The sequence below is a fragment of the Euprymna scolopes genome, chromosome 5, assembly GCF_053919585.1.
Source record: "Euprymna scolopes isolate OS-2025 chromosome 5, ASM5391958v1, whole genome shotgun sequence".
Taxonomy (NCBI): Eukaryota; Metazoa; Mollusca; class Cephalopoda; order Sepiida; family Sepiolidae; genus Euprymna; species Euprymna scolopes.
This window is the reverse complement of record NC_136486.1, coordinates 73,745,747-73,772,636: the sequence shown is the minus strand read 5'-3', so window position 1 is coordinate 73,772,636 and position 26,890 is coordinate 73,745,747. Positions and strand designations below refer to the sequence as shown.

The following is a 26,890-nucleotide window of genomic DNA, read 5'->3' as shown; positions in this document are numbered from 1 at the left end:
CCAAAGCTGCAGAAGGAGGGAGACCACCAGACCCCATCCTCCCTTGTCTGATCTTCGATGGAACATGCTGGTTTATACGAGTCAAAAGATGCAAGGATGTTCGCCCAACATAATCAGCATCGCACTGGCATTTAAATTGATATACAATGTTGCTATTTTGGATGTAAGGCAAACTATCCTTGTGAAAAGAAGGAAATGCAGGTCTCGTAGTATATACCAAATGCAAGGACACAAAATAAAAGCAGTCATAAATACTTCTGCGAATCTGTTTGGAAAGTCTGTTACACTTTTTCCCAATCCACGGTAATTTTAAATAAACAGCATTTCAAAGGTCCAAACCTTTAGGGGATTTCAAATCCGCAACCTTTTTGAAAATACAGTCATCAATAAGATCAACAGGATAACCATTATTGATGAATATTTCCCTGATCTTATTGAGTTCTGCGTCCAATCTGTTAGGTGAACAAATCTTGAGGGCTCTATGTATCAAAGTATTAATTAAGCCGACCTAACGTGATTTTGGTACAAAAGACATCAAGTTCACATATAGGCCAGTAAATGTCGGCTTTCTATAAATTGTAGTGAGAAAGCCCCCCCCCCCCTCCTTGAACGTTCGACAAGAACATCCAAGAAGGGAAGCGAATTGTCCTTCTTACTTTCCATAGTGAACTTTAGAGCTCCACGCAAAGAATTCAACCTATCAAAAAATATCGACGCTTCACTTTGCGATGGGAAAACAACAAAAGTGTCGTCAACATATCTGAAATATGCAGTGGGTTTTGTTGTAAAATTAAACAAAACGGATTCATTGTACCCGACGAAAATATCCGCTAAAGTTGAGGCCATACATATATATGCATATATATATATATATATATATATATATATATATATATATATATATATATATATGTATATATATATATATATATAGATATATGCATATATATATGCATATATATATATGCATATATATATGCATATATATATATGCATATATATAAATATATGCATATATATATGCATATATATATGCATATATATATATGCATATATATAAATATATGCATATATATATGCATATATATATATGCATATATATATATGTGCATATATATGTGCATATATATGCATATATATATGCATATATATATGCACATATATATATATGCACATATATATATATATATGCACACATATATATATGCACATATATATATATATATGCACACACATATATATGCACATATATATATATATATGCACACACATATATATATATATATATATATATATATATATATGCACACACATATATATGCACATATATATATATATATATATATATATATATACAGTGCCCCACAAAATACACATTTGAAACTGTCAGTTTTTGTATTTCTAGTTTCTAAATGGTAACGAAACCTTTTATAAAAATAGAAAATGTATTGAAATTAAGATAGGAACAGTGGAAAAAATAAAAAATAACGATTTAACCCAATGCGAAGAAAAAACTTAATAATTATCAAATTCATTAGATTTCTCAATAATTTTATGACGCTTTATCATAGTAAAATGCTTAGAAGCTTCTAGAATGTTCAGGAATATGCAGATGCAGTAGTGTTGTGAGACCACAATTATGTCCAGATCCTATATAATCAGCTCCTAAGGCTGGTATTATGGAGAGAGATCAAAACAGATATTGTACCTCGGAGAGCGAGATCTTATTGATACCTTCAACTACTACTGTAACCCCTACAGGGCCGGCTCAGATGCACAGGCTTGAGTGAGAGGTGCAACCGATGCTGATCCCTGTGGCATTACCTGTGTTTTTGTCTAGTGGTCGAGTTCATCGCCGTCGCCGTCACCGTCGCCATCGCCGTCGCCCGCTCACTGCTTCCACCCTTGATCCAACTTCCAAACTGTTAACTAGGCTGGTCTGAAAAATAGACCGCTTTCAACTTTACAAATAGCAGATACACAACTGACTTAGTTATACAGATTGGGGCTGGCGGCTTTTAACAAAGTACTTCACTTTTCTATCGTTAGTATACGAGGAAGAAAAAGCTCACAGACGCGCATGTTATTTGGGAAGGGATGTTGCCAAGACGTGTGCTTCCAGTATCGGTTGGTTGCAACCCCTCTTCTCCCAATACGTCCACAAGTGCCAGTCAACCAATCAGCGGCTGTGCTTTTGTTTCGGGGGGAGGGGTCCAGTAATGTCCCGCTGAACTCTGAACGCCCGGATGCAGAAGGAAAAAAAACGAAATAAAAAGAAAAAAACGACCTTTAAAATTATTGAAGAGAAATGGTTTTCGGTTTTAATGAGCCTCGTCGCCCACCACTCCTCTTGCCAACGATCCCAGACTAAATTACCACGTCAGTAAAGGCAACAAATGTCTGCCCGCCAGGAAGGGCAGATTGTCACGGTCAATTACCACTCAATGGGTCCCCTTGATCCGTTTCCTGGTGGTCTTCTATCAACAGATAATTATTATTTGGTCAAGCAACAAACACCAGGCCCCATGGCGACTTTTATAGCCTCACTGTCAGTCGTACTGTTCCTTAGACAGGATTTTATGACTCCGTTAGTACTTCAACAACCAATCTTATCTTCGTCTCCAAGTGACTCTCATGGACAATTTGCATTTAGCTTAGCCACTTGATGGCGATTAACTTTTGGTGATCTGTCGATTAACATAAGTGTCCACCTGTCCTGCTTAGGAATTATTTTTATGACTTCTATTTCATGCGCAGATACCCTTCGGCTATCCGTTCCTGAGAGGGGGGGGATCATTTTGATTATCTGTTAAAAACACCTTCTCCTTTCTATCATCCTACTATCATCATCTTCATCATTAGATTCAACCGTGCGAATTCTCCTGAATTTGTGTCAATGGGACCACCCAGGCGACAGGCTGTTTCTTAATCCATTAACAATGTCCTACCGGCTACCATCGAGTCACACTACTATTCTTTTTATCTTTCTCTATATCCTTGTACCTTTCCTTAATACACTTGTGAACCACCTACTACGTGTTTTCCCCGTGTCGTTCTTGTGAACCCAACTGAGCCACACAACAAATAGACATCGAAGTAATCAATTACTAAATTACGTCATTCTTTGTCTAATAACCGTATTGAACGCAACCACATCATGGGAAAGAATAAACAGATTTGTCAAGAGCTCAGAAAACGATTTGTAAGTCTTCATCAAAGTGGATTGAGATATAGAACAATATCCAAACAGTTGATGGTTCCATTGAATTCTGTTGGAACAATAATTCGACACTGGAAGTCTCACAAATCAATCCTTTTTTTGATCAGATCTGGTCATCCTCGATAAACAACCAAACGTGCTGAAAGGTTATAAATTCGCCTAGAATTACTCTTGGAGATCTGCAGAAAGACTTAGAAAACAGTGAAATTAAAGTTAGCAAGGACACAATCAGTAGAACCCTTCACCTTAAAGACATTTTCTCTAGATCAGCAAGGAAAACCCTGCTTCTTAAGCCAAAGTATGTTTGTGCTAGGCTTGATTTTGCAAATGAGTATGTAAGCAAGCCTCTAGAGTTTTGGCATAACGTGCTTTGGTCAGGTGAGATCAAAATTGACTTGTTTGGCACTTCAAAAACACAGAAAGTTTAGAGAAAAAAAGGTACTGAATACTAGTCAAAAAACACTATTCCAACAGTAAAATTTGGAGGAGGATCCATTATGATCTGGGGTTGTTTTAGTGCAGAAGGTGTAGGAAAAGTGGAAATAATAAAAGGAAAAATGAATGGAGCACTTTATCTTGTATCTTGGAGAAAAATGTTAAAGAAAGTGTGAAGTTGCTCAAATTGAAATCAGGATCTTTCAAAAAGATAACTGAAATTCACACAAAACTGGTTTAATTCAAATAAAGTGAATGTTTTAAAGTGGCCTCGTCAATCTCTCGATCTCAACCCTATAGAGAATTTATGGGGAGAATTGAAATTACAGGTCCATAGAAGAGAACCTTCAAATCTACAAGAATTGGAGAGAATTTTTGTGGAAGAATGGAATAAAATAACACAAGACACATGTAAGAAGTTCGTAGGAGATTATTCAAAACGTTTGCATGCTGTAATCAACAATAATGGTTATATTACAAAATACTAGATATTATTTTGTAAATGTGTTGTAAACTTTTGCGTTGATAATTACTGAGTTTTCTCTTCGCGTTTTGTTAAATCGTTATTTTTTATTTTTCCCACTGTTCCTATCTTAGTTTCAATATTTTTCTATGTTTATAAAAAGTTTCATTAGCATTTGGAAGCTAGAAATACAAAAACTGACAGTTTCAAATGTGTATTGTAAACTTTTGTGGGGCACTGTATATACATATACATATATATACATATGCATGTGTACATGTGCATACGTATATATACATACATATATATGTATATTGGATTGTGTTGACTGTATAAATACGTAGCGACAACTTTGGTTGAAGTGAATATTTCTAATAACAATGGTTTGACAGAGGAGAAATGAGGAAACACAAGGTCCTCGTGTATGATATGAAGAGAAACCGGAATCTTAAAACATCAAAATTTCATAGGAGCTCACGGTTTCATGAAGAACATTTTTAAAAGTATTTTTGGGAAATAAATGCAAAATAGTTATGCTAGTCCCAAATCCTTAAAAGAACACTATTGGCACTTTTAAATGACAGGCAATTGTGTGGCATTTGAAAGAATGCCCTGTAGAGAAAAGAAATAAAAAATACTACCTCCGGTCGGAAATAGTTGTTGCAGAATTAAAACTGTCCGTGTTTTAGGTTTTGTCACACACCATTTCAATGTTTTAGGGGGTAACTGGTAGTACTTTAGCGTGCTTAATTGAAAGAGAACAGTTTTCGTTCTAAAAGTCATTTAGAGTTTAATCTATGCACATTACTTTGTTGACTGTTATATAATCTATTTTTAGAAATTCCCGCAGTGGCTATATAAATATGGAAAATGTAGTTGATGCCAATGTGGAAGGTAAAAACAGAAGTGATGAGAGAGAATTGACAAATTCAAGGTGAACAGCAGCTCTGCAAGCGTTGCTAGAAAGGTCTAAAGGGCGCATTCTAGAACAAGGTGCAATCACAAAATTCGGTATAGGCAGAAATACTGTAGGCAGAATTTGGTCACGAGCACTAAACAGTTCGTCCGATATATCGGTGCAATGGATTTTTTGAGCCATAAGTTTCTCTCTGGCCGAAAAAAGGACTATAATTCACAGTTGGCAAACATAAACACCATTCCCTTAAGAAAAAGAATCACTTTGAGGTCTACTGCTCAATCATGTGGAATACCTAAGACAACATTGATTGCAAAAATGAAAGATGGCGAAATTCGTGCACATTCAAATGCTGTAAAACCACTTCTCATGATAGAAAACATGAAATGTCGCGTCGATTTTTGCCGTTTGCAGTTGGATTTAAATCGAGGAACTTTTAGAGAAATGTTTGATGTCATACATATTGATGAGAAAATGCTTTTACATGACGCAAAATGCAAGGAAATTTTATTTAGGCAAAGACGAAAATGACCCTTTAAGAAACACTAAAGCAAGCGTTTCATTACAAAGGTAATGTTTCTTGCTGCCGCGATTCGACCCCGTTGGGATCCACATCGCAAATGTTACTTTGACGAGAAGATTGGAATTTGGCCATTTGTCAAACAAGAGGCGGCTAAACATAACAGCAGAAACAGGCCTGCTGGAACAATTGTAACTAAAGTCAGGGATACAATCACGAAAATTCAGATTCATGAATTCCTTGTTGAAAAGGTCCTTGTTTCCCCATGGAACAAATGGCCAAGTGGATCCATTGCACAACGAATCATAATTCAACAAGACAATGCTAAACCACACGTACATCCAACGGACCCAGTGTTCAAATAAGAATCGGAGATTAGGACTGAACATTGAACTGGTTAACCAGCCTGCAAACAGTCCGGATCTGAATGTGCTTGACCTAGGTTACTTCAATACAATCCAATCCATTCAACACCAAAAGGCTCCAAAGAATATTAATAAATTAATTGAAGCAGTTGAAACCAGCTTTCAAGAATTAGAAAAATCAAAGTTGAACAACATTTTCCTGACATTGCAGGAGACAATGGAACAAATAATTTTGGCTGATGGTGGCAACAATAACAGACTTCAGCATATGTCAAAAGCACAGCTAGAAAGAAAAGGAAAACTTCTCACTTCAATTTTGATATCAGAAGAATTGAAAAGTAAATTAACACAATTGAATAAATAGTTAGATGTTTTAGCTTTTTGCATTATTTTATATTTATTTAATCATACATTGTAAGAATGTACATACAATCAATTGTCAATTTAATAAAGTATAATTATTTAGTTACCATGTATTTCCATTCAAAAGTACTGCCTTATAAAACTTGAAGCTTGTATGCACCAAGTATTTCCGACGAAACTGAAAATTTTTGTGCACAAACTATTTCCAACCGGAGGTAGTAAAAAATAACAAGCCGTGCATGTGTGGTCTGGTGCTGCATGTGAGATGGCGCCACAAAAAATAGTGAAGAAATGATGAATGTGAGAAGTGTGAAGGGCCAACGTTGCCTTCACATTTTCGCTTAGTTTCAGAAAAATCTAATCGATGGATCAAAAGCTATGGGGCAAAAAGTATCATTTTTGACCATTTTTGACCTCTTTTGAGCCCCTGGGGATGCCAAATCCCAGTGTAAATGGATAACAGTGCAGTTTCAGGCCTTAACACATGTATATTTGAGTTGAAAAAAAAAAATCTTTGTAATTTTCCTTTTTGACATTTGAACACAATTAAAAATGGCGTCTTTTTAAATGCTAAAATTCTAATATCCAAATGATTTCTAATTTTTGTTATGTCTAAGTAAATATAAAAATATATATTTATTTTTGAGCAGAACAAACACAAGGGACTTCCCCATTATAAAAAAATAGGGAGGATGTTGCAATATTTTGGTTCTATAATGGGGTATGATCCCACACAGTCAGACGATTCTATTTATAAACGATGCTGCTAAGAACTGACGAATCAAATAAATTCACGTTCTGCTACCAACCAATCAGAAACCAGAATTGCTTCATAAATATTAAACCTTTTCTGGAGCAATTTCACATGTTCTTTTCCCGGGTTTTGACACGGTAAGAATATTTTGTTCTGTGGAACTGTCTACTACAAACAAGTCACCTCCCAGGACTTGTTTGTAACAGCAAACCATCTGAAACTGTTCTGAAACTCAAAATGGCTTACACTTCTAGAACCACCATGAAAAAACACTATATAGTCAGACATATCAAGTTTTTGTTGAGAAATATGAAAAAAGAGCTACAAAAAGGGGCGTTTTTTAGCATTAAAAGTCCCCGGGGACGTGAACCAGAATTTTGCCAAGGTCACCCATACTGGATTTATATTAAGAACAATAGGCTCCATATTTTGGCCAAGTTTCAGAAAAATCTAATGGATGGATCAAAAGTTATGGGGCAAAACGTGTCAATTTTGGTAATTTTTTACCTCTTTTGAACCTCTGGGGACGCAACGGGAATTTTTGCAAGAAAATTTTTTTACTGTGCACATCTACAACTTACAAAATACAACTTGTGGCAAAATTTCAGGAAAAACTAATGGACGGTTATCTGACAATCGTCCGGACTAACAGATGCATGGATGGATGTCACTGTAATCAGAGTTTTTTTTTCTGTCTGTTTCGATTTACTCAAAACCGCACACACCTCGTCTTCTCATGTATCGTTCTCTTCTTCCTCTTCTACTTCTTGCTCTTTTTTCTTCTTTTTTCTTCTCAGTCGTCAGAAGCGTCGTCTTTGTCTTGACTACGTTTTTCCTTCTCACATCTTGCTCACAGTGACCCGTTTTTATGCTACGCTGAACTCTCGTGTGTGCGAGAGAACACAAGATTTTGCGTGATTACTTGGCAATATTAACCGGCCGCCGCCATCTTGCCATTTTTCTTTGGACGTGCCCGCTTTGCAGAGTGCACACCTCGAGCGTTTGTCAGGTAAGCCCGTCTGTTCGCAATTTATTACACACTCCACCCTGATCTCATTATCACAGAAAGAGCAGGGAGGCGGTGGCCTTTTTCTTCGAGTGCTTCTTCAGAGAGGGGGATTCGGGGCTTCATCATTGTCTGCGCTGTCTTCCGTGACACGAAGGTCGGCGAACCTAAAGCTGAGCATCGCAGTATCACTGTCCGGGTCTTCATCATCAGCAGGAGGGTCAGTACTTTGAAGGCTACCACTCTCAGTGTCGCTGTGCGTTGAAGCCGTCATGAACCAGAATGATGGGTCGCTGGTCACGGATTCAATTTCGCTATCTTCGTCAAGCGGCAGCTGCGTTTGGAATACTGATCTTAAGTCTTTAATATGACGAGGTACTCCATCAACTCGCACCGCCTGCGGGCTGATCACTTCAGTGACATGACCGGTTCCGTAGCGAGTCGTGCACTGGCCTCGGGGTTTTTTAACCCAGACGACATCTCCCTCTTTTATGTTCTTTTGTGGTGGCTCCGGTTCGGGTAGTGAGCTGCTCTCCAAACCTCTCACCCTGACACGGTATGTATGTAGCGCGTTGGCTGGCGCGGTGGAGGGTGAAACATCGTCCTTAGGGGTGACGTTGTACCAATAGACTGCTTCAGGTACCGTACACCCCTTCCGCGCTGCGATTGTCTTAACAGTTCTGTGATTGTGCTCAATAATCCCGTTTCCACTGGGAACATGGGCACACCGAAAACGCAGATGGACACCCCAGCCATCTGCAAACTGTTTAAACGGCTCACTAACAAAAGCGGGGCCATTGTCGGTGAGTATCTCAGAAGGAGGGCCACGCTCGAGGAACACACCTTCCAACTCATGGATAATGGCAGCCGCGTCCTGCTGGCGAAGGGGCCGCCACAATGAAAACCTAGATGGTCCACAGTCGATAAGCGTCAAAAAATGCCTCCCGTTGTAGTGCGTTATGTCCATCGCAATCCTATCCCAATTACGCTTCACACTGAGTATTCCCTTCTTCCACCGGACAGGTGCTGGGTCGATCGATCGGCAGGTGTTGCAGCTTCCCACAACAGATTTCACAGCCCTCCGAGACACAGAGGGGTCAACCAATCTGGCGAAGTAAAGCGTTCGGTTTACACCGGGGTGCCCGCTTTGGCAATGGACATCATTAATATGCTCCGGGCTAAGTCTATGTCCCACTGCAGCGCAATTTACAGGTGCTGACTCGTTCACTTCTTTTGGCAGGTCTAGCCAACGGCGTGGCACTCTGGTCAGACGATCCGCCTGATTCAAACAGGACTGCACCAGTGTCACATCTATGACCAAGTCGTATTCCTTAGTGGTTTCGGTTAGGGTAGCAAGCCGTCTCTGGATCAACATTTCGGCCGACGCCTTCGTTGTCAGACGTGCTTTTCCGTTCAAGGCATTGGTCATCCACCGATGCACACACGTGGAATCCGTGATGATGTGAAGGATTCTAGCCTGCCACTGAAGCGCTAGATTGACTCCTTTCAGTGTAGCATCGAGTTCAGCTAGGTTTATATGCTTGGCGTCATTCTCCGGCCGAAGCCAGCAGGCATCTTCTATTATTCTTCCGTCGACCGCCAGAGCAACGCCAAGGGCAAGTGAGCTGGCATCTACCCAAACTGTAAATTCACTCCCATCGACGCACCAGCTCCCCCGTACAGGGTTATCATTGGTCACTCTGGCCACAACTTCCACCAGCATGCTTCGCAGGGCAGGATCATGCACCTCATCGTCCCATCCAGTTGACATAGAAGTTGCCCGTCGCTTTATGGCCGCTACAGCCACTCGGAGCCACCCACACATAGGGAAGTGACCCACCAATTTTCCGCAAATGGAAAACGTGCTCCGACGTGTGATGGTAGATGGGATTTCTGGGATTTCACCACTCCTTCCCCATTGAAGGCCATCTGCACTTCCGCTCACCTGCAGTCCGAGCACTTTCGCCCCGTCCTGTAGCCGCTCCGGCTCCTTGCACGACAATCCGAAGTGCTCAAAGTGTTCTTTGACCGCCTGAGCAGACAGGAGGCTCTCATTGACAAAAATGTCGTCTATATACGACGATGTCGCATGTTGCACCGCTTCATCTTGACGCCGGATCGCCTGCATGATTGCTGTCATGATGTTAGGGGCTACATTCAGGCCGAATCCTAGCCTGGTCAAGCAATAGCGAGTTCCTTTGATCACCACCGTCTGGAACGGCCACAGCGATTTCTCAACACGTATTTGCAAGTACGCTCTTCACAAGTCCAGTATGGCTGCTTCCGCACCCTGCCGCCGCCACTCCCGTAGTTTATGAGCACAGACATCAGCCCCCGCAGTGTGTGGGTCAACGTATTCATTAAGTTCCCGGTAATCAAGAACAGGTCGAACTTTCTGCTTGTTCTCTTGTCTGACAGCCATCAGGGGAATTAGCCCCCGCGGGGGCCCGAGCTCATCCTCTGGGTATGGAACTAACCAGCCATTATCCAGCCACACTTGAAGTTCTGCCTCGTACTGCCCCCTAAGCCACGCAGGAGGGGATACTCTGTAAGTCGATTCCGCAATGACACTGGTGGCTGGTCGCCTGCCCATTTCCAGGACGCTGTCCAAGTGTTTGTGCCCTTATCGTATTCTGCATGGAAGTCGGGCTCATCGAGAGTGATTGCTGCACACATTTGTTTGTTTGGTCGAAAGAAGCTCACATCACCGGCGCCGTTCACAGTAATTCCGCCTAGCTGTGTGATAGCGTCCATTCCAAGGAGAAGGTCATATCCGAGCAGCTCCCCATCGACCACTAACACCGTCACAGCAACCGGAGAGCAATTGCCAATGCTGATATGAACAACGCTGACCCCACAACACACCAATGAGCCTTGGCCGACAGTAAGTACAGGGATCCTTCGTTTCTTCCATGTGGCGCAATATTCCTTTCGAAGAAGGGTTTGGGTACAGCCGGTGTCAACCAGCGCTGAACGTTCACATCCATCAACTTGAACTGTTACTGCAGGCAGCGCTTTGTTCAATGCCGCGTTGGGGAGGGTGCTAGCGCTGCGGCGTCCTCCCCTTGCCCGTTTCCCGGACAATTCCGCGCTATGTGGCCTGGCTTATTGCATTGGTGACACCGTATTACTTGTCGTGCTCCATAATTAGGGGTGTGCCTTGTACCGCTTTTGCAGTCTCTGGAAAAGTGGTTGGGGCCACCACAGGTATAGCATCGTAGACCCTTTGTTGGCGAGTCCAGAGTGTCAACAGCTGCGGAGACTAGTTCTCGATCGTCTTTCAAGATGTTTCGTGCTCTCGCCAATAACTCCTCCAATCCAATCTCAGTGAGTCTTGACGATGCTCGCAGCAGTCGACTTGCCTCATCCGGAAGTCGCGACAAAAAGGCGCATGCCAATATGCGATCACTTGCACCGCCAAAGGGAGTGGCAAGCTTTTTCAAGTCGGCCATGTAGACATCCACTGTCTCCCCCGGCCCAAGTCGGCGTTCGGAAAACTGCCTCCAGGCGACAAAAGGGTCTGTACCAAATGCCCCGTATAGCGCTTGTGTAATTTGCTCCATGGTCGGATCCTCCCCTAGCTGCTGGTACACGGCATAAGCCCCTTTAGTGAGTCTCAATGGGATAACCATAGCTGGGTCTTTAATCTTGCACAACCGGCAAACGCGCTCAGCCTTTTCCAGCCATTCGACCACCGAGGGACCAGTGGGGGAGCCATCGAATTCCGGAATTAATCTGATGTCAAATTTCTCCATACCAAAGCCGAAATAGCTTGTAATCAGAGTTTTTTTTCTGTCTGTTTCGATTTACTCAAAACCGCACACACCTCGTCTTCTCATGTATCGTTCTCTTCTTCCTCTTCTACTTCTTGCTCTTTTTTCTTCTCAGTCGTCAGAAGCGTCGTCTTTGTCTTGACTACGTTTTTCCTTCTCACTTCTTGCTCACAGTGACCCGTTTTTATGCTAAGCTGAACTCTCGTGTGTGCGAGAGAACACGAGATTTTGCATGTTTACTTGGCAATATTAACCGGCCGCCGCCATCTTGCCATTTTTCTTTGGACGTGCCCGCTTTGCAGAGTGCACACCTCGAGCGTTTGTCAGGTAAGCCCGTCTGTTCGCAATTTATTACACAGAAACATAGGTCCCTCTCCGATAAGTTGGGGGACCAACAAAAAGAGGGAGGAACCATTGCGCTTATAAAAAAGAACTTATAAACTACTTGGTAAATAGACTTGATAAACTGAGTACAAGGGTTAGAATCCTGATAAAATCTCTCAGTTGGAGATTCTGAAAAAAAATCATCTCCAACAAAAACAAAAGAAAATTGAGAAAAGGAGAAAATATATTGTTATGTTTATTTTCATATGAGAAACTGAGTTGAGAAGATTTGAAATGAGATTCATTTTATTCATAACAATTCCCCTTCATTATTTAGCCAATGCTTACAAGTAACACAAAAACTTTACTTTCCAGGGATTTCCTTGAGCTTTTTTTCTTTTTTTAAGTAGAACTTTCATAGGCAAACATTAAATCAGCATAAAACATTGCTTTCCAACAATTCAAATGAAACTCATTCGACCAAACTTCTGATTCACTAAAACGAAAAGAACTGACTGTATAAATCACCAATTTAGTACAACTTTAACATTAAAGCTGTCATTAAATATGCTATTAATTCTAACACAACTTTGAGAATTTCTTTATAATGTTTGAACAACCTTTACAAACCATTCACTTAATCCTAATTTATGTAAAATTCACCAACTAAAAGCTTGCCTCTTTATCGAAAGTTTTCTCCAAATCAACAAAAGCGAAACGAAGGTTCTTCTTCTACTTCGCTTGCATTTGTGTTAGGGTGAATACAAACACAATTTGTACTTTTCGCAGGCATAAAACCAAGCTACATTTTATTTAGGTTTATCGGACTTCAGGAACAATCCTTTCTTTTATAATCTGACTAGCAGGCCGCCCGGCATTGTCCAGTCATAAAATACGTTTAAATATGATATTTTGATTAATGCAGAGTCCGTATTTATTATTATATTGTATTGGACCCAATTCATAGTAATGATTTAAAAAGTTAAAAAAATAAATAATTTGTGCCACCACCAAGAATTGAAACGAAAACGTTTAGCTTACGATTTACCTTTTCCTTTGACGTTCATGCCTGAGCTATGAATAGGTATTACGTTACGCATGCATATTTGTAATGCTATCATTTGACTTTCACCTGGAAAATTCCATTTTTTGAATTTTCACACTTTTGCACCGATTTTCCCCGGCTAAAACCAAAATGTAAAGTTTTGCATAGGTTCAAATACCCTATATATTAAGTTTCATGTCTGTAGACCAAAAACTGACAAGAGTTTGGTAGGCAAAATTTTTCAAACAAATACATATATACGGATTGTAGGAAAAAAAAAAAAAAAAAAAAAAATCGTGGAAACCTTTTACTCTTCTTTCACTCTCTGAAGCGGGCAACGCCCGCTTCAGAGAGTGAAAGAAGAAAGAAGAAGAAGAGAATGGCCACTGCGTCTATTTATAGACTAGAGATCATGGGAAGAGTATGCAAATAACTTTGGACGGTTTTTTCCTATAAAAAGCCTGTATTTGGGAGAGAGGGTGTCTTTTTTGTTTGGCAGAAGCAATTGCTGTCAGAAGTGCATTGGACTGCAGGATTGAAGAGTGAAGATTGAGTTGTGGGGTCATTGTATTTAACCACAAGCTATTTCGGCTAAGAACAGATCATGGAATCTGGGATGTTGAGATTGGGAAAAGATGTGATACCACCTTTTAGTGGAGAAGGTGATGTAGTCGGATGGATAAAGAAAGTAAAACTGGTGGCTAAGCTTCAACATGTGCCAGACCTTGTCAGTTTTATTCCACTTTTTTTGCAGGGAGATGCACTCGCTCTCTATCTTGAGATGAATAATGCAGAACAAGAAGATGCAGAACTGATAGAGATGAGACTCGTGACCGCCTTCACTGAGGGGCCTTTTGAGGCATACGAAAAACTGCAACGATTCAAGTGGACAGGAGAATCGGTGGATGTTTATGCTAATAAAATCAAAAGATTGGCTGGACTGGCGGGATATCTGGGAAGAGGGCTGGAACATACAGTCAAACTGGCATTCAAACAGACGATGTATCTGTGGCATTACAGCAGCTACCGAACATAGAGAGAATGGATGTCAGCAAACTGATACCGACTGCATGGCTTTTAGTCAGCAAAAGGGTCGTAGAAACTCGGACATTGGCCGCAAGTGCGCAAACTAATGAGACTAATAAGGGAAAGAAAGAATCAAGCCATCAGTGCTTTAGATGTCAAGGACCGCACCTAAAAAAAGATTGCACAAAGATCCCTAGTGCCAGGGCAACATGCTACAATTGTGGAAAATTTGGCCACATTGCGAGATATTATCCTCAGATTCAGGGAAACGGGCAAGAGGGAGCTTCTGCGCCGCAAGCTACCCTAGCAATGAAATGAAGGCGCGATACTGGCCTCTTCCTATAATAGAACTAGAGGTGAATGATTCTGTAATGACTGCACTTGTCGATACTGGGTGCACCACTACTTTAATCAATTCCAAACTTTTGAAGAGATATGGAAGGAGCGGTACAGTGAAAGCAGTTGATGGGAGGAATATAGAGCCAGACAAGTGGAGATAAAAGTCTGTGGAATGCACGTAAAGGTGAGGGCAATCTTGATGAATCACATCGTTGATGGGATCGACGTCATAATTGGAATGGACGTGATTAATGAGCTGGGAGGTGTAACTATAAAGAAAGCCAAAGTGAAGTTTGGAGATATACAATGTGCCGTGGCTGCCCATCAGCTGAATGTTTGCAAAATCGAGGATAAAGACTTTGAAGCAAACTTCGATGGAGATAAATGGACAGTAAGATGGACATGGAAGGGAGAGCCTCCAGTATTGCAGAACAAAGTCCAATATTATAAAAACTCTCTGGAAGGCGATAAGAAATTAGAATTCGAGAAAGAGGTGGAAAGATGGATATCGGATGGTATTCTGTTACCATGGAAAGGAGAAAGAAAAGGCGTGTTGCCATTGATGGCAGTATTTCAGGCCACAAAAGGGAAAGTTAGGCCAGTGTTCGACTTTCGTGAGTTGAACCGTTTTGTGGCGTGTCATACAGGGAGCGACATAATAGATGTATGTGATGAAAAGATAAAAAAGTGGAGACAGTTGGTAGGAGGGACCGCAATAGTAGACCTTAAGTCTGCCTACCTGCAACTACATGTGGCAAAGGAACTATGGCAGTACCAGCTGGTCTGTTATAAAGGAAAAACCTATTGCCTAACACGATTAGGATTCGAACTTAATGTCGCACCAAAGATTATGGCAGCTATTTTAAAAACAGTATTAAAGAAAGGAAGTAGGACGAAAGAGGCCACTGATTCATACATTGATGATATAATGGTAGACGTAACGAAAATATCGACACAGGAAGTTGTGGAACATTTGAAGGGGTTTGGGTTAGCAGCAAAATCTCCGGAATCCCTGGACGGAGGAGCGGCACTGGGCCTTAAGCTTATGAAAAATAAGATGGGTGCACTAATGTTCAGGAGAGGCAACGAGATCCCAGAGATAGGAGGAGAAATTAGTAGGTGGGAGCTATTTTTGATCTGTGGTAAATTATTGGGGCACTATCCAATTGCTGGATGGCTGCGATTAGCATGCAGTTATGTGAAAAGAAGAGCAAATGGAATGGATTGGGAAGAAAAAGTTGATTGCAAAACCATGAAAGTGATGCAGGAGGTTCTAGCTGAGGTGAAAAAAGAAGACCCTGTTAATGGCGCTTGGCACATACCTGAAGTGAGCACAGGAGTCGTGTGGTGTGATGCAAGCAATGTTGCAACTGGCGTGGTTGTCGAGATTGGCGGTGTGGTGGCGGAAGATGCAACTTGGCTGAGGAAAAGTGATGACTTTAATCACATTAACATAGCTGAATTAGATGCTATTCTAAAGGGTGTCAATTTAGCTATCAAATGAAGACTGACAAATATTGAAATAAGAACTGATTCAGCCACTGTACTTGGGTGAACTCTACTGTGGAGGAGAGTGGCAGAATACGAACAAAGGGTGCCGGAGAAGTGATAATAAAGCGGAGATTAGGGATGCTTAGAGAGTTGATGTCTGAATTGAAACTGCAAATAAAAGCAGTGTTTGTGCCTTCTGAAAGAAACAAGGCAGATGCGCTAACACGGATAAAAAAACAGTAGTTAATTGAGAAAGAGGAGGCGCTGTCTTGGAATTGGAGAAATTAAAGAGTTGCATGACATGCATCACATGGGAGTGGAGAGAACATTATATTTGGTGAGGCAAGTGGATCCGAATGTAAAACGGGAAGAAATTCAGATGATAGTAAAGAACTGTGTTCGGTGTCAATCGATCGATCCTGCCCTAAATATACATAATCCTGGGGAAATTGGAGTTTTAACGAACTGGACGAGACTAGCTATTGACATAGCACACTACCGAGGGGGAGCGTACTTATCAATAATTGATTAAAGAACTGCGAGTGGAAGCCGCATCTGCAGTTGCAACTGAATTAGAAAAGGTGATGCTTGAACGAGGTCTAGTAAGGGAGGTGATAATGGACAACGGCACTGTTTTTCGCTCAGAAATCTTTCAGACGATGCTAAAAAAATGGAAGATTAAAAGTTATTACAGGGCAGCCTACAGACCTGGAGGAAATGGCATTGTGGAGCGACATCATCGGACCGTGAAAGCAATAGCTGAGAGAGGAAGAATATCGCCTGAAGAGGCCACATTTTGGTACATGTCCACTAAGGTCGGGCAAAGAGATGACACAGTACCACATAGAGCAATCTTTAATTACGAATGGAGGCATCCTAGAGACATGTCACCGGAAATTAATGATCAAGGACCAGCCAGAATCCAAATAGGAGAAGAAATTTGGGTGAAACCGCCTAATGCCCGATGCACAACGCAGTGGGGAAGAGGAGTGATAACAGGAGTGCAATCCCCAAACAATTTAAGTGTCAATGGAATGCCACGACATGTTTTAGATTTAAGGCGTGTGGTCCATTTAGGTGATGAGGATGGTGGTACTGAGCCAGGGAGTGATGAAGATGAACCGGTGCCGATGCAGAGACTGCAAAGAGAACGCAATGCGCCGATCTGGACACGGGATTATGAGATGTGAATGATCTTTAATGATCATGGGGGCGTGTAGTAAAAAAAAAATCGTGCAAACCTTTTACCACTGGCAACGCCCGCTTCAGAGAGTGAAAGAAGAAAGAAGAAGAAGAGAATGGCCACTGCGTCTATTTATAGACTAGAGATCATGGGAAGAGTATGCAAATAACTTTGGACGGTTTTGTCCTATAAAAAGCCTGTATTTGGGAGAGAGGGTGTCTTTTTTGTTTGGCAGAAGCAATTGCTGTCAGAAGTGCATTGGACTGCAGGATTGAAGAGTGAAGATTGAGTTGTGGGGTCATTGTATTTAACTACACGGATATATATAAATATATAAAGAAAGAGGTTTACTTTCATACGCAAATATTACGCAAGTATAAATCACGTAGAATATCTGCATGAATATAATTACATGTAATCTATAATATAAATCTCACCGGTCTGTTTAAATGCATGTATGTATGTATGTTTGTATGCCTGCCTAAAACTTGTGAGATTGGTATCGTTTTGAAACTAGACCCTTTGGACGACAAATATTGAAAAATTGGCTAAAAACAATTCCATCACCCTCAACCGGGTACTTTTCTACAAGGAGGGGGTCACTTTTTTCACTGATATTTTTAAAAGTCATCTCCTCTTTTCAATTGACTAGCCTTAATTTAAACCTTCGCTACTTCCAGTTTGGCAATGGGGGCAACGGCAAAGATGTCATGTTTTTTTTTTTTCACATTCTTTTCCTCCTTCGCGCCCGACTCCGACCACTTTATTTTTTGATCAAAATACACCCCCAAACACTCTGACACCCAAGCTAGTAGTTAACTAAAGATGATTATCCCATACAAAAAAAAAAAAAAAAAAAAAAAAAAAAAAAAAACACTAATAGGGAATTAATTAAAATTAATGTTTAAAAGAATATGCAAATTAGCAAGATCTTTTGCAGATGGATGCAATTCCACGACCCATATATAACAAAGTTGTATTTTCTTTTTAAATAAATAAAAAAAACGGTTTTTAATATGAATATCAAAAAAAAAAAAAAAAAAAAAAAATTTATACGAGTATAGATTTGTCAAGTCAACCGTTTTATCCACAGTCTTCAATATTTCTGCAACAACACCTGAGTGTGTCCTGCAGAGTTAACCCTTGATCATGTTAATCACCACTATCCATTTCTTAATTGTTATGGCTGGTTCAGTCACTGCTTCTGAAACTTTAAACATTTTCTGTCAATTTTTAATACTCAGTGTTCAACAATCTCTCAGATTAGCATTTCCTCTTGTTCATTTGTTGTTAGTGCCTCATTGTCATTTTCAAATTCATTTCTCTCCAACATTATCCATATTTGGTTATTGTTTTTTTTCATCTGTTTAGTCATTCTGAATATTTCATTCTTCAGGCAATCCCTTCCTGGAAAAGAAGTTTGCTGACTCCAACTTGGCTTCGTAGATTGGGCTCTTCCGTTTTATCACCAGATACATATATCCTTACTCACTAAACGTATTCTCATTCTATAATTTCCACATTTCTTTGATCTTCTACCATGCCTACTTTGTCTTGAAGGCGAGGCTCTATCATCTACCCATAAACCTTGTCTTTCAACATTTCCTACACTTTATGATGTGGATCTGCTAACTTAACATGCATTTACTTGCTCTCTAAAAACATTTTTTTGACAACTTTTCTTCAACTTAAAGTCACAGATAATTATTCTGTTCTAAGCCTTTGTTCTAACCTATATTCTTATCGCCATATTCATTTCCTAATAAACATCAGAAGGCTTTTCAACATGACAATTTAAATTTCCTGCCGCAGCAAGAACTTCCTTCTCACCAATTTTACTGGTGGTTACTTATCACATTGTCGCTCCTGTTCAGTTTCTGTGCATGTAATTGTGAAGCAAGGGTTACACAATTTCCAATAACACTTCTGAGGCAGCATTGCCTGATTCCAGTGGCAGGAAGAATTCACAAATGATTGAAACAATATAAGTAGAGAGCACATCTGGTATTCTAACTATTCTGACAGATTTATCTCTCCATGTTTCTTGAACATGGAGCCAATATGTATTCTCTCAAAAAATTTGATCTCTGACTTTCCACTTTCCAAACTGACAGGCTAAAGTTTAACAAATTCACTTCAGAAAACATTTCATTGGGGCAAAAATGTTACTGGCTGGATGCCCTTCCTGGTGAGGTGATGAGGATCAGTATTATTATAGAGAAACCATTTCTAAGTCATTGTCCAAGACTAAAGATTACTTCACCTGAGCCTTGTTTATTATAAGGATTATTCACTGGGTCTATGCTCAAGGAAGGACTGCGGAGCATTCCAACCTACCTCGATGAAATGAGGATATACAATTAGTATACTTGTACATATAGTTCCGAGTTGATGCTACTTTAAAAAAATTTAAAATACCTAAGACTAACATTTAATACAATGAAGCAGTGATCAATTTTATTTTCTAGAATAGAATGCCATGACTATGGTCAGATGAGGCCTCCAAGAAATTTGTCCAGAAGTTAGTGTATTTTATTTTTTCTGAAAGATAAAGAATTATTTTACATTTGATATGTGTCCATTTTGAGAAAGTTTTTAGCTGGGAAAATACTATGAAGTTTTATATTTGTTACATGTTAATTGCTAATTCACACATGAATTTTAAGTTAGAAATGCACCCAATTTCAAATAATTTTTAAATGAGTTTTTTTTTTTTTTTTTTTTTTAAACAATCCTTTTCCATACAGTAAACATGTTACATAGTTAAAAGAAAAAGAATTTATTTTCTGATAAGAATCTAAGAAAGTGAATTTTGGGCCAGAAAGTTAAATTTCTATTTCTTTAGTTTTTAAATCTATAATTTTAAAACATGAAACAATTTTTTCCTTTTCAATTAATTTTCATTTTTTTTTTTTTATTGAAAAAAAAGTTTCAGTATAAATTGTTTTCCTTATTTTTTTGTTTATAAATACATTTTTTAAAGTTTTCTAATTTTCTTTGTAAAAAAACTAATTTATGATCAACAGTCTGACAGATCTTACTTGTATCGCAAACATGACAAACTCCAGCCATTGCATCACTGTGCTTGTTTTACAAGTACTTTCATGGAATATGCCCCAATGAATTGCACATGTACCTCTTCAACCTAAATATGCATGACCTACCTGATGAAAAGAAAAATTGCACCCCTTCTATGTAGACGCTGGAAGATTTTCTACTCTAGCTTCTTTCCTCAGACTTTCACATTCCCTTCCTGCTCTTCTGATTGTATCAACATGCAGAAATGTAATGTGAACAAACATTTTGTGCACAATTCCCCCCTTCATGTGCCTTCCATCTCTATAAAGTAGTCTCTTATGTTTTAGTGGCAATATGCCTTGTTTAGTGTAAAAAAACAAAAACAAAAAAAAACTAAGAATAATATTACCTCATTTGCAATAAATCCTATTTTTTAACCTTTTGAAAAATTACTTAATTCTTTTTTAGTAGGTGTGACATGGTCCTCAAATTTTCATTTTCATTTGTTTAAATACAAAGTTAACAATGTACACTTAACCAGACAGATTTTTTTTTTTTTTTTGCGGCTAGAGTTAATCTCAGGCCATGAACAATCAAAATGAAAAAGTCAATGGATTTGCAACGTAACAATTGATCCATTTATATGCAAAACATTAATACAATCTGAATTCAAGAATACCTCTCAAACAATCCAATTGATCAACTGAATTTCTTCCGAACTTATTGTTTTTAGTATGAATCAAGGGAAAGAACTGTCTTTTTCCTATGCAATTCATTCTTCTACTTAGTCCCATCATATTTTCATTATCAAACACATTTTCCCATTAAATTTCAATAATCCAACTATTATCACCAACATAATGGGATCAGGGGATAATTTTTAGAATTTAACTGAACTTCCAGATGTAACCATCTATCATCCAATCCTTAGTACCATATAAATAAAAAAAAAAAAAAAAAAAAAGAAAAAAAAAAGTGAATCTTCAATTGAAGACAATTGCTACTCCATTTGTTCATAACTTTCTGATAATCATCCTTTACTTCCCAAAATTGCCCAGCAACACTGCTATTTATGTACCTGAATTTAATCTCCACACAGGCATCAATCATACCTGCTGAGAGCGAGAAGGAGGCACATGGGATCAGGAAGCTAAAATTGGTTAGCTTTTTTTTTTTTTTTTCTTCTAAATTTTAAATCTTTACTCACGCAATTATTTACATATATATTTTCTTTGCCATTTTAATTAAGTTCTTTTAATTTAGAGTTACATGTGTCAGTGTCATACACTGACACACACACACCTAATAGAATATTGACTTGAACCATTGCTAAGTTATGAAGTTGAATTACTTAGTATAGACAATGTGCAAAAAATTTGAAATTAAATTTTAATACAACTATTCTACTGAAAAAAAAAAAAATTCGGAATGATTAACGCATCTCATAGAACTGGAGGGATTCGTATCATGAGAGTATATAGCAAAGAAAGGATAAATGGAAACTATCATGGACTGCTGTTACTGTGGCAATCATGCTAGATAGATTTTTAAGTTACATTAATTCTCAAAGTCTGGCTGGTGAAATGTCTACTATACAAGGTTGAATTTTAGAAGTGCATATTTTCTACAAGAATCCTGGCAATCAGCTTGTTGTAGCTGTTGCAGGTGGTATGGTTGAGGTCTTTCTCAACAGAGTCCTACACAATAATTTGTGGAATTGCATACCAAGAAGTTGGTGGTGGGGAGATTAGTGAAGTCATGGAAATTCTGAGACAACCACTTCTCAGAAACAAGTTCTGCTGCCATCTTCTCCACCCAACACTTGACAATAAAGCTTAACAGCCATGTGAATTGTTAGTTCCTTTTTAAAAGTATGGCCTTTGCTGGAAACACATTCAAAGCTCTTCAGTTTGAGGGAATTAGACCTTCAATATGCACAAAACTATGTGCTGACTTTGATTTTTTAACTTTGTGTTGTGCTAAAACTGAAGAATGCTTTGAACATTAGCGATTCTGCGAACCATAAAAAATGGTTGGCTAGAAATTATGACAAATGCACAGGTTACTCATACATGTCAAAGAGAAACCTGCTTATCTGAACATAATGCAAACTCAAAAGATGGCGAGGAATATCAACAGGTTGTAAACTGAAGTACTCATTTAACTGTTGCACCTTACGTACCAAATTTCCATAAATGCCGACTTGGGGTTGACCGGAAGCTGAAGTAAACCACCAGAATATGCCCAGCGCTGATCAATTTGACCATCCAATCAAAAAGTGATAACAAATGCACTTCGTCAATAAAAACCAAAACTGATTACGTTTAATAAAGTGGGGGTAAAAAAAAAGTTTAAAATTTTATTCAGTTATAAGAATGGGGTACAAAACAATGAATAGCCTGGATAAATTATTAGACACAAGAGCAAGTCATGAACTATTGTCAAGAAAACAAACCAATACTCTCGAAATTGAGATGCACAACATTTGGTAGAAAGTGCAGCGTAAAAAAGCTTCTGTTAATGCTGGTTGGAGATGCACAAATGCGCAATACAGAAAGTGAACTTTCTTGTATAGTAGACATTTTCACAAGCCAGACTGAAAATATCAAAGTCCTCAAAACAATTGTGGCCACTTACGGAAGTGTTATAGTTTATGGTTTTTTCCATCTTTTGAAATTGTAATTCGTATCAGATAAGTGTTGTTATTTTCCATTACATAACATTTTATTTGATCAGCACTGGCAGTTTTCGTCAGCTCCTGGTTGAGTCTGAACAGATATTTATGTAAATTTAGTACATAGTGCCATGAACAAATATAATTATCACTGTACATATATGTTGATAGAAAAACAAATATAATTATCACTGTACATATGTTGATAGAAAAACAAAATCAACTATTTTATTGCGGGAACTGAAACGTAACAAATATTTTTTTCAAAGTAAAATATTGAATGTCTAAAATGTCAATATTAATAATGAATTTCTCAAATTTTACCTAATTTTTTTAAAGCCCTCTCATTTGAGGAAAAATTTTCCTGCCACAAGTCAGGATGACCTAGATTGGAAAAGCATGTTTGAAGTTTTTTTTGTTTAAACAATCTGAGTATAACGATCTATAATTGAAATGGCTTTTTTTGTCAGAATTAGAGGAGAGGGACATGAAAAAGAAATTGTAATAGAACAAGGTGAAGGAAATGTTAAGAAACTAAATAACTTTATAAATATTTATTGAATTATAATCCAAATACATGTTAACAATAATTTGTCATTTCCAATATTAATATTGAAAGAATCTAACAAATTAACCAGCACAAACATTCCAAGAGTCTGATGGGGGAATAGGAAAGTGCTTTAACATTACAATCACAGCTACTTTTTTTTTTTTTTTTTTTTTTTTTTTGAAAGATTCTAAGTTTATGTAGAATAGTGTTGACAATCTTATTGAAAATTTTTAGTAAAAAACAAAAATTTGAAGTCTTACTCAATATAGTTGGCGACTATGATTTCAAAATTGAAAAATCTTGATAAAAAGAAATAGTCAACATAAGTCTGCATAACAAGTTAAAATTTTAGCAGTGCAATTTTAACAAGCACACACAAAAATAAACAGAATAAAAATAAAAATTAAAGGAGGGAGGTGAGAAAAAAAAAAATTTAAAGAGATTCCAGAAATAACTAAAAATAATCAATATGATCAGAATTCTCTAAGTTGTCATTAGATTAAAAAAAAAAAAAAAAAAAAAAAAGTAAAAAAATATTCAAGAGAGGTGGCAGGGTAATCTTAATTCAGACAAATGCTATTTTGAATATAAATTACTTTATAAAGAGGGATATTTTCTAATATTTCATTTAAAAATTACATATTCCAATGATTAAACTGAAACACTGAGCATTTAGAAAATTCCATGCACACTGGAAAATAGAACTAAAATTATAACAAGGAAGGTGCAGGACAGGATAGTTAATATATAATTTAGCACTATATAACAAGTGTTTATGAAAAACAAAATTAAAAAGCCATATGAAAATGAAATAATTTCCAAAAAATATATTTAAAACAATTCAAAAAATTTAATTCAAAAACAAAGAGTATTGAATATATATATTCAATACATATATATATACAGATCAGCCCTTTATAGTTTACAAGAGAAAGGCATTTGGAAGTTGAAAATAAACATTTTCTTCTGACAAGTAGACAACTAGTTATAAGAAAGCTTAGTAACTAATGGCATTACAATTAAGTGAATATTAAAATTGCAATTTAAAAGCAAAGGATTGGTTTTGAGGTAACATCTAACTAGAATGTTACCTCAAAACCCTTCATTTCATGAGTCAGTTTCAATTAAATCTAAATTACATTAAAATGATAAATAGAAATATTTTTCATATCAACAGAAATGTGATTCAATAAGTGCTTTTAAGGAAAGCAATAGAAAAAAGCTCTTGTGTAAATTGATAAAAGATTATTCAAGTCATTCAAGAAAAAAAAAATTGTTGACTGAAGTTTCTAGATTTTCAGATTGGAAAAAAAGAAAAGAAAAAAAGTGATTTCTATACTTTCACATTCAGATTTTTATTTGAATATTTTTTGTTTTTTTGATCCATTTTTAATGGGATAGTCTCTCTTGTATAAACAAGTTTTTCTCAGCAGATCTGGACCAGACTTTAAAATACCTTCCAGTCTACCCTCATACTCACTGTTAAGAAAACTTACATACAGGAAGTTTTTTTTTTTTTTTTGGGGGGGGGGGGGTATTATCATAAGAAATATTAGTGAAAGCTCAAAATTGGAAAGACAGGGAAGTCAGAGGCACATAATCCTATAATTACTTTGTTGTTTAAATGTAAACATGCAGGAAATCAGTTGCGAGAAACAGAGGGAGAGACAAAAAATAAATAAATTTGATTTTAATACAGCAGTATGAAGGAATGTGTGGAGCACACACGCATGCACACACCTTTTGAGTTATCTTGAGAGAGCGAGAGAAAGGAGGAGGGGTAATTTATGACTAAAAAGAATAGGCTGCTTCTAAATTTAAGTGACAAATACTTTAGAATATTCAAAATGCAGTTTAAATTTTGAAATTACTTTAAATATTTGCCATATTAATATCAAAATTATGATTAGTTTTAAAAGAATATTTACAAAATTGTTAATATTCAAAATGGTTGCTTTGTCAAACTTTGTATTCACTTTATATTTAAATCTCATGAAATGTCATTTTATACATAAACTTCATTCTAAAAAAAAAATTTCTTAATGGGGTAGTGAAAGCAAACATTAAAAATGAAAAATACATGTGTAACTAGATACAGAAAGAAAGAAAAAGATCCTTTTATGAAACTGCTGTGTATTCACACACCGTCTTTCACGTGGCGTAGAGATTTTGACTGTTTCCTTGGTTTCCAATTCTCAAATGAGATCACCAACAAACTAAAAAAGGGCTATGAGGGACACGAAAAGGCAGGTTTATGTCCTCACATTTCTTTGTCGAACGTCATCTTTGCCTTTATGCTCTTTAGAATTTGGCCTGAAAGTAGACATTACACAGATGAATAAAGACAAGACCAACAAAAAGACAAATATAAAAAAGACATTTTAACATATTTTAACAGTGCAGGGTTTAACTAATGAAACAACTTCTAGACAAAATATGTTCATTCCTCAACAATCACCTAGGATGATACACCAATTCTAACAATTCAATGCCAAAGTAGTTTAATCTCAAAATACTGATGCAAAAAACTTATGTAGGGAAAAAGTTCCAAACAGCATATCATTTTTGATCAATTTATAATAACCGACAAAACAAGTTTGGAGTTTTGTTTCCAAAATAACTGACAACTTTAGACACGTGAGCATTGAGAATGTCTGCACTTTTTAAAGTCAGCATACACATCTTAAGTGTTCTTTCCAATGAAGCAGAATTTTAAGAATATTCATCAAACCATTGTTTTGTTTGAACAGTAATTTTCCCATCAGAAAGCAACACTTTAAACACATAAAATTAAAATCTTTCCATGATTTCCAAAATTTGCAGTATTTAAATTAGCTAATCTGTAAATTAATGTGATTAAGTCCAAATTTTGACACATGCCATTTAAAAGTATTTTATAAAACCATTTGTTTTATTAATGGCACCATTTCTGTATCAAGTCTGGGACTTATATTAAATGACTAGCGGGGGTACCCGGCGTTGCCCGAGTGTTTGTTTCCGGGACCGGGGGGGGGGGGGGGGGGGGTTTAAAAAATGTTATGGTAGGTAAGTAGGAAGGATCAAACCCGGAGTCATGAGTAAAAGTAGGAAAATAAAGTGTGAAAAAAAAAAAAAAAAAAAAACATCTGCAACGTTAACAGTTCGGCCACCAAGAAAAGTCCATTCCAGTTGTTTAGGAAAAAAAAAAAAAAAAAAAAAAAAAAGACTACGGTAGGTCGGCGCGAATGTGAAAATATAATGTGAATTGTCCAGCACGCTAACCACTACGCCACAGAGCACTGCAGCTTAGTTTAGTGATTTTAAATAACTTCACATGAAAGAACTACAAAGCCAAACCGGTGTTCTCTTCTCAACTGTTCCTTGTGAACGATCCCCAAACGGTGTTAAGTGGTGGCAGGGGGAGGAGGAATTTATTATGAAGAGAA

At 37.7% G+C, this 26,890-nt stretch overlaps 1 protein-coding gene across 1 annotated transcript in view; it reads right to left on the bottom strand.

Moving 5' to 3' along the window:
* Nucleotides 1-23,454: 23,454 nt before the first annotated feature.
* The window catches only part of LOC145276846 (neuroplastin-like), a 46,642-nt gene continuing 43,206 nt past the window's right edge, over nucleotides 23,455-26,890 (bottom strand). The window contains exon 7 of the mRNA XM_080128209.1: nucleotides 23,455-25,778. Coding sequence (XP_079984335.1) covers nucleotides 25,718-25,778 — 61 coding nt within the window. The 3' untranslated portion in view covers nucleotides 23,455-25,717. The remainder of the gene's footprint in view (nucleotides 25,779-26,890) is intronic.